Source organism: Camelina sativa, chromosome 8, assembly GCF_000633955.1.
Source record: "Camelina sativa cultivar DH55 chromosome 8, Cs, whole genome shotgun sequence".
NCBI classification, from domain to species: Eukaryota; Viridiplantae; Streptophyta; class Magnoliopsida; order Brassicales; family Brassicaceae; genus Camelina; species Camelina sativa.
Genome location: NC_025692.1, coordinates 20,139,404 through 20,147,173, shown reverse-complemented (window position 1 = coordinate 20,147,173; position 7,770 = coordinate 20,139,404). Strand labels below are relative to the sequence as shown.

Below are 7,770 nucleotides of genomic sequence, written 5' to 3'. Positions count from 1 at the left end.
ATCAGAGACGGAGACACCATCGGTGAGCGATTATTGGCTTAGTCCAATTATTAGGCGCACTAAAACCAGCCCGACTGCATATAAACGATACCACATGAGTATATTATAAATCGAGTTCAATTGACAATTAGGTATAGATCTCGATAACTAAATATTAAAACCGTGAAACTCAGTTTACTAACAGTAAAACAAAGGGATAATAATCGATGATGGATAAAATAATAATTGCAATATTATACATATAGTTTAAACTTCAAGCATAATCGAAACTAACTGAACCATTCATATTTCAAACATGTGTAATAATAATATAAATCAATAACCATGATCATACACACGTATGATTGGGTAACACCACAAACAATAAAATAATAAGTGATAACAAACACAGTTTCTTGTGAAACTATAATTGAATTAGCATATCCAATAGTCAAAAGCATAAGCATAGTAAGCGATAGGCAATAAACATAAAGTATAAACCAAAACTTATCTCTAGGATGAACGATGAACGGTTTGTTGTATATTGATGTTTATCGGAGAACGGAAACGTTAGAAAAAGGGAGATACAATCGACTAGGGTTTTGACAGTTTTTTTTTCGACGGCTAGGGTTTTGTCTGTTCAGTCGGTTAGAAACTCGTGCTGATAACATGTTAAGAACAAAGGTTTTGGGAAATTGTTCTCTTTATTATTCATCTCTTCTATATAATATAATATATATATAGAAATACATATTAGGGTTTAGAATTTATATTAATAGAATAGACATCTATATAATATAATATATTTATACAATGCCATGTTTTTTTTTAAAACGTTTTTACTACACCAAAATACAATTCTAATCGTGGATATTAAAAAAATGGACCTAAACCCAAAGGCCCAATACTGTTCCGTATCCGCACTCGCTAACGTGAGATAATTACATAATTTCCTTCAAAGTCAATGAAAAAAAAAAAAAGTAAAACAAACCCAAATTGTATTAAGTTTGGGTGCCGTGCAGGTAACCCTCAATAAGCCCTAAATCCATCCTCTGATTCCTTTATATATATATATATATACTCTCTCCTTATTTCTTTTTTTTGATCCTCTTCCTTATTCCTCACAATCCAAAAACCCAGTTTTGTTTTCCTGATCATTCGCGAACCCTAATCTTTCTCTCCGATCATCATTCATCGATATTTTTCTTGTTTTGGGTATGTTTGATTTCGCCCCTCCTCTTTTGTAAATTTCGAATTTTGCGTTCTGGGTTTTTCCCCGATTTTGTCTAACAGAAAAAGGTTTGTTCTTTTTTCTTATTCATCGCAGATACTAATCGAATCGCCATGGCTAAGAACTCGTTCAAGCTTTCTAATCCTCTGGGTTAGTTTCTTCTCTTTACTGATCGATCGTTATTACTTTAAGGGTTTTAAGAATTGTGATATTTTTCTTATTCTAATCTTGTTGATGGAACTCGATATTACTAGTCTGATTAAGAGTTAGTTTGCTTTGATTTAACTGCTCTGATTCGATCTTTTTATATTGGTTTCTCTGTTTGCTTTTGATAGACCTAATTGATTGTTGAATCTGTGAAGATTTGGTACTTGAATTATATATCTCATTATTGATGTGTTTGTATGATGGATCTGTTAGCTGAGATTGAATCTTTATGGTTTTGTTTTGATCGCAGAGATGAGAATGGCTGAATCTACTCGTATCAGAGCGAAATACACAGACAGAGTTCCCGTATGTCTTCTAAACTTTATTCATTACTGAAACAAAGTTTTGTAGTTTCAGTGGTATATGTTCTAAACTGAAATTGAATGCAGGTGATTGTGGAGAAAGCTGGACAGAGTGATGTTCCTGACATTGACAAGAAGAAGTGAGTACATGATACATCTCTCTTTATCTCTTTATCTCTTTTGTTGGATCATAATGTAATCGTTGTCTTTTGTTCAGTAGCTGATTCGTTTGACATTGCCAAGGGTATTGTGTTGTGTTGGTATCATAAGGTTAGAGTCTTGCTTAGGTTGTAAACTTGAAAAACTGTTACTTTTAATTGCATTGATAGGTCATTGTAGATTCTCGTTACTCAAAGTTTGTTCCTTGGGCTTTTAGCTTTGTAGTCAAGTTGCATAAAACCAGTTTCTAATTTCAGATTTGCATCACATTAGCTTACTTAATGTTTACATCTGAACTCATGTTTATCTGATCTTGTTTCTTCTTCCCTTCAGGTATCTTGTACCAGCTGATCTAACCGTTGGCCAGTTTGTGTACGTTGTGAGGAAAAGAATCAAACTTGGAGCTGAAAAAGCAATCTTTGTCTTTGTCAAGGACACATTACCCCCAACCGGTAAAGTATTCTAAACCCTTCCTTTTATGAACCTTCGACTTCCAAGATGTACATGTTTTAATTTGGTTTCTCTCCTCTTTTGAATAGCGGCATTGATGTCTGCAATCTATGAAGAACACAAAGACGAAGATGGATTTCTCTACATGACATACAGTGGAGAGAACACGTTTGGATCTGCCTGTTGATTGATCGATCATCTTGATGATGACTTGTACATTCGTTTACCCTCCTTTAGCTTTTGCTCTTGTTCCTCGACCTTAATAATGTGTTTTACGTTCTGGGTTTTATCTTTTGAGCTCCCTCTCTCTCTCTTCTGCTATTGAATGATTTGAAACCAGATTCGTTCTGTTTTTTTAGTTTGACTTGACATTGACTCACATCTCTCTTTTTACTCTGTTTTTGTTTCCTCTGCTCATGGCTATATGACATGAAAACAAAAACCTCTATTAGTAATTAATTGCAAGAGAACCAAATCGTCGAATCTTGTGTTAAATTTGACTAAACCGGGAAAAGAAGTCGTAAAATTCACCAAACCGAAAGAAAACCAAAGCTAAGGGAGATAAAATAGTTAAATAATAATATGTCGTTTTCCCATCGTATTATTATTCCTTTGCGACTGTTGCAGTCCCCGCCGCGAATTGAGCCTCTGCCGTCGTCGACTACACAAGGCAAGGTATGATCGCCCTAATTCAATTTTAGGGTGTTGTTTTAGTGGGTTTCTCAATTAGATGAGAAAGATTCGTGCTTGATTTGTAGTTTATTCATTTTGACCTTAGCCCCTGTTTTCGAATTGCTAAACGAAATTGTATTTCTGGGAAATGATTTTAGTAAATCGTAGAAGAAAACTCAGAACCCAGAGTATGTTATTATATGCTGATTTACAAAGCTAAATTCTCAGTCTTTTGCGTAATTTGTGACTCCTCCCTCTTGGTTGATGCTAGGAATTTTAACAAAGTTCATTGCTTTCTGAAATTTATTAACTTTACAAACTCAAAACCCATAGATTCTTCTTATATGCTGCTTCACTAGCTAAAATTCTCAGTCTTTGGACTGTTTGTGAATCTTGTTTTCGTTACTTTTTGAAATTTATGAGCTTTTTTGGGTTTGTAAATTGGACTAAGTTGGAGATTCAATTCTATGTCAGAGTTCTTATCATGAAGAAATGTATGATGCGGTGGGATAATGATGATGATGAAGATGACTCATCCGAGGAATCATCGTCGTCTTCTGACTCAAACCCGGATAACTCCGAGACTGGGAAGAAGAAGAAGAGAAAGAGCAAGAAGCCAATAGGTAGGACAAAAGTTTCATTCTTCTTGGTGTATTAACATTTTTGAGATCTCTCTCTCATGGAACTTTGTGTTTTTTTTTACGGTTGCAGCGAGGTTTGCAAAGAAAGATAAGAAAGCATTCGACTATGAATCTCTGCAACAGCATGGTTACAAAGCCGTTGGTCTTCCAGATATACGTGCTCCTGTGGAGAAACAGGATTGGTCATGGACTACGGGAAAGGATAAACAAAGAGTAGAGGAAGTGAAAGAGAGTTATCAAGAACGAGAAGCTACCAGAGCTGCTGTTACAGGTGGCGAGACGATTGAGAATGCGCAGTTGCGTAGTGATAGGAAGAATCTATCTTTCTCACAGAAGGAGAAGAAGAAGAGAGATTTAGGACAAGCGAGTAGAGGGAAGAATTACGTTGAAGAAGAGAAGAGGCAGTTGAGAGAGAGTGGTGTTTACTCTGGTTTTGATTCCTAAAAAAGATCTCTACTTTGAGGTAATATCTATGTATTTGATATGTATGCGATGAAACAAGAGCTTGGTTTCACTTAGCATTGTTCTGATTCCTGTTAAAGTATGTTTGATTTATTTACTTCGCTTTTGATTCCTAAGTTCTCAGTTGTAAGATATGTTTGATTGCAAAGAAGAACCCGGGAGCTTGATTTTATTACACTAATAAACACGCATTTACATGGAAAAATCAAACACTATTGCAGCTTTACAATCTTACAATACTGCAATAACTCAAGCTTTTGTAGCAAAGCTGATCTATGACTCTCTGATTCAAAGCTTATGATTTGAATCTCCAAACACCAACTTCATCTGTTCTAGCAATCTGGAACGAGATGAAGTATTATTACTTATTACTGATGGCATTGTCGACTGGTTATGTTGTTTATTCATCGGACAAGATTCAAGAACGAAGTCAAAGAATCGACATCTCTCTTCTCAGACGGATACTTGATAGGTCTTGAAGAGTTCTTGGGGAAGACAAGTATCGTCGGGAAGCTACCGAGCTGCAATTCTTGCTTAGCAAACTCCTTCTGGTCACCATCCGCTCTGAATTTAGCTACCTTAATCCCGCTTCCAGCCAACTTATCCGCCAGTTCATCATACGATGCTTCCATGGCTTGACAAAAGGGGCACCACGGAGCATAAAGCACAACGATCCAAGGCTCTTTACGGTTCTCCAACTTCATCAAATTCTCCACGCCTTGCCTGCTCAAAGTCACAAGATTCTCACTCTTAAAGATATCTGCAACAGCAGATTTCGATTCCCCATTTTCTTTAGCATCAGCTGCGTTTTCCTTGACGTTCCCTTTGTGAAGTCCACATTCTTTAGCTTTAGCATCTTCCCACCACCATCTCCCTTCTCTCTCGTGCTGTCCCGGTAAAACCGCTTTAGTACAAGGCTCACATCCAATAGAAATATACCCTGCCGCGTGCAATGTGTTAACTGGAACATCCATAGTCCTCAAGAAACTCCAAACATCGTTCCCTTCTACATTAGCAACAGGATTCCACTTCACCAAACTACCAGCTCCACCATCCAAACCTTCAAAAACCGGATCAACCTGAACAACTGGTATCTCAGACCTAGTTCCAGGCGATTGATCTTTCCTCTGACCAGTAATCCAAGCCTTTAAACCCTTGAGAGCACGCCTCAATGGTCTAACCTTCCTCACACGGCAACACTCCTGATGACCATCTTCATAGAAAGAGAACAATCCTTTGCTCCTAACCAAACCTTGAACCTCAACAGAATCAGGAAACATATACTCAATTCTAATCCCATAGTGTTTCTCCACCTCATCGAAAAACCGATACGTTTCAGGATTCAATCTCCCTGTATCCAAACTAAATACTCTAAATGGTCTCCCAGTCAAATGAGCGTACTCAATCAGAGCAACATCTTCAGCACCACTGCATAACACAAACCACAACAAAATCAGCCATCTTATTCGAAAAATTTAAACAAACTGTTTACATAACTCATGATTGATTCATCTTTATACCTAAATGCAATAGCGATATCGTTCCCGAACTTCTCAAGAGCTTTATCCATAATCTCAAGAGGTGAAGCATTCTCAAGCTTCTTTGCAAGCTTTTCAAAATCCTCAACCTCTACTACTTCAGCAGCTTCTTCCTCTGCAGCAATCTCTGCTACCATTGTCGTTGCTGCAAGACGAATCATAGAGTCCTTTGTCTTCGACTCTGCGTTTAAAGGTTTCACAGATGATGATCGCTTCCCAGATAGATTCAAAGACACCGGAGTTACATGAACACGATCCGATAACCTCAAAGAACCGATTTGTGGCACTGCAAGAACAAAACAAAAAAAAAACAAAAAAACGAAACTTTTTAGCAATTCATATCCAAATTAATCAATTTTATTTTTGGAAAAATTTGTGATTTCACAGAGTTTTAAAACTCAATTATACCTTTTGGCTCAGATGAAACGCCGGAACGAGAGAAACCAGAGTTTATGATCCTTGAAGAAGAAGAAACATGAACACCCATTGCCATATTTTTACAGAGAAAAATTCGATTTTTATTACTTTTTTTTTTTGTATCCTTTCGTAGTTTCGTTTGAAGATGCTTTGGGGTGAAGCGTTGGGGTTAAATAACAAATTTGGAAAAAATAACAGGTGAAACCAGATTCATTGAACCTAGACGCATTTGTTTTGTTTACGGCAAGTGCGAATATAGTCTGGTCCAATTGGATGACGTGGCAGCTTTTAAGTGGTTTGAAGTTATTTTTAGATCTTCGCCTTATTCGCTCCTCACTTGAGCCTCCTGCAGGGTCCATACAAATCGCTAGTCAATTTTGGCAGAGCCAATCAAAAATACTATTATTATTTTTTACATAGTGGACTAAAATTAAATAACAGTACTACGAAATAGTTATGGAGTGTATCCAAGATAACATTTTAAGTAATATATTTAAAATTTATAAATACTATATTATTTAATCATAAATTTTTAAAAGTCTCCTGAAATCCATTGTTATTGAACTACCTTAAAATTTACTATTATTCAAAACAGTTTGTAGATTTGGATTTTAATAATTTTGAGGTATTCTGGAAGATTTGAGAAGATTTCTTTAGTTAAAAATACAAAAATCTTAATCTCAAGTTTTAGGTGAGATTGGAAAGAATTTTACAATAAATCATATCAACTTCTCTAAAATCATTTAAAATCTCATAAAAACCTAAAATCGTTTAGAATATTAGATTGAATACACCCTCTAGGTGAAATGAGATTATGAGACTATTGACACATGAAATATGGTGCCCAAAAAAAATTAAAAAAAATAACACATGGAAATATGGAATATTATTATTTAAAGTAATTCCTATATATAATAAATTATAATTAAATAAGATTATTTTTTATAATGAATTACCAATAAATCATGTATAATATAATCTCTCTTTGTTAAAAAAGTAATATGAATATACATATGTATATATCTTCTCCTTTTTATGTAAAAGTTTTTATTAAAATATATATTGTTGCTACTTTTCATATCTTAATTTTATTGGTAGAGTTAAAACATAAGCTTACCAAGTTATAAGATTAGGTGATTCACCAACCTAAACATTATAATGCATGTGGCAAAATGAGAAGTAACACATGTTTGTTTGTTTGTTTTTTTTGTTTCTTCTTGGTAATATAGAGAGTAACTAATTCTGATTTTGGGGACTAATTTTCTAGAAGCTTTAAGAGAGATTTACTGTATATGGATAGTTTTTTTTTTTTTTTTTTTTTTTTTTTTTTTTTTTTTTTTTTTTTTTTTTTTTTNTCGTCAATATGGATTGGTTTAACGGTGACAGTTATGCTTAAATAGTGGAAGATTAAATTTAAACATTAACAAGCATCTAGAAGTATATTATCAATATTTTCCAACTTCTTTTTAGGATCACTAGTACCATAACTCTTGTTATTCTGAGATCTTCCGTAGCTCTTTTCTATTTCTAGATCCTTAAAATAGAATATTACTACTCTCTGATTTGGGCTTTAAAACCATTTCAAAATCATTGATCCATCCAGTAACTAATTTTGTAGTGCTAATGGGCCAATTTAAGCATTAAGCTGTCAAAAACGTTGCTGAACTATGTCCATATCCTTGGGTAATATAAGCTTTTTTTTTTTTTTTTTT

The 7,770-nt window shown here is 34.7% G+C and overlaps 3 protein-coding genes across 3 annotated transcripts; 2 read left to right on the top strand and 1 right to left on the bottom strand.

Annotated features, from left to right (window-relative positions):
• On the top strand, window positions 1,005–2,721 carry LOC104707609 (autophagy-related protein 8b). The gene is made up of 6 exons (XM_010423985.2): window positions 1,005–1,194; window positions 1,307–1,360; window positions 1,668–1,723; window positions 1,807–1,859; window positions 2,212–2,330; window positions 2,418–2,721. The coding sequence occupies exons 2-6, from the start codon at window positions 1,324–1,326 to the stop codon at window positions 2,513–2,515; spliced, it is 363 nt and encodes a 120-aa protein (XP_010422287.1). The 5' UTR covers window positions 1,005–1,194; window positions 1,307–1,323; the 3' UTR covers window positions 2,516–2,721.
• LOC104707607 (UPF0690 protein C1orf52 homolog) lies at window positions 2,901–4,275 on the top strand. Its single transcript, XM_010423983.1, has 3 exons — window positions 2,901–3,003; window positions 3,475–3,623; window positions 3,712–4,275. The coding sequence occupies exons 2-3, from the start codon at window positions 3,485–3,487 to the stop codon at window positions 4,083–4,085; spliced, it is 513 nt and encodes a 170-aa protein (XP_010422285.1). The 5' UTR covers window positions 2,901–3,003; window positions 3,475–3,484; the 3' UTR covers window positions 4,086–4,275.
• LOC104707608 (5'-adenylylsulfate reductase 1, chloroplastic-like) lies at window positions 4,256–6,182 on the bottom strand. Its single transcript, XM_010423984.1, has 3 exons — window positions 6,050–6,182; window positions 5,624–5,927; window positions 4,256–5,531 (listed from the first exon to the last, which is right to left on the bottom strand). Exons 1-3 carry the CDS (start codon window positions 6,132–6,134, stop codon window positions 4,508–4,510), a joined length of 1,413 nt encoding a protein of 470 aa, XP_010422286.1. The 5' UTR covers window positions 6,135–6,182; the 3' UTR covers window positions 4,256–4,507.

Coding starts and splice junctions, on each gene's coding strand:
- LOC104707607 (XM_010423983.1), top strand. CDS start 3,485: ATGAAGAAATGTATGATGCGGTGGGATAATGATGATGATGAAGATGAC. Junction 3,624..3,711: donor AAAGAGCAAGAAGCCAATAG/GTAGGACAAAAG, acceptor TTACGGTTGCAG/CGAGGTTTGCAAAGAAAGAT.
- LOC104707609 (XM_010423985.2), top strand. CDS start 1,324: ATGGCTAAGAACTCGTTCAAGCTTTCTAATCCTCTGG. Junction 1,361..1,667: donor CAAGCTTTCTAATCCTCTGG/GTTAGTTTCTTC, acceptor TTTTGATCGCAG/AGATGAGAATGGCTGAATCT. Junction 1,860..2,211: donor CCTGACATTGACAAGAAGAA/GTGAGTACATGA, acceptor TCTTCCCTTCAG/GTATCTTGTACCAGCTGATC.
- LOC104707608 (XM_010423984.1), bottom strand. CDS start 6,134: ATGGCAATGGGTGTTCATGTTTCTTCTTCTTCAAGGATCATAAACTCT. Junction 5,928..6,049: donor CGTTTCATCTGAGCCAAAAG/GTATAATTGAGT, acceptor TTGTTCTTGCAG/TGCCACAAATCGGTTCTTTG. Junction 5,532..5,623: donor GATATCGCTATTGCATTTAG/GTATAAAGATGA, acceptor TGTGTTATGCAG/TGGTGCTGAAGATGTTGCTC.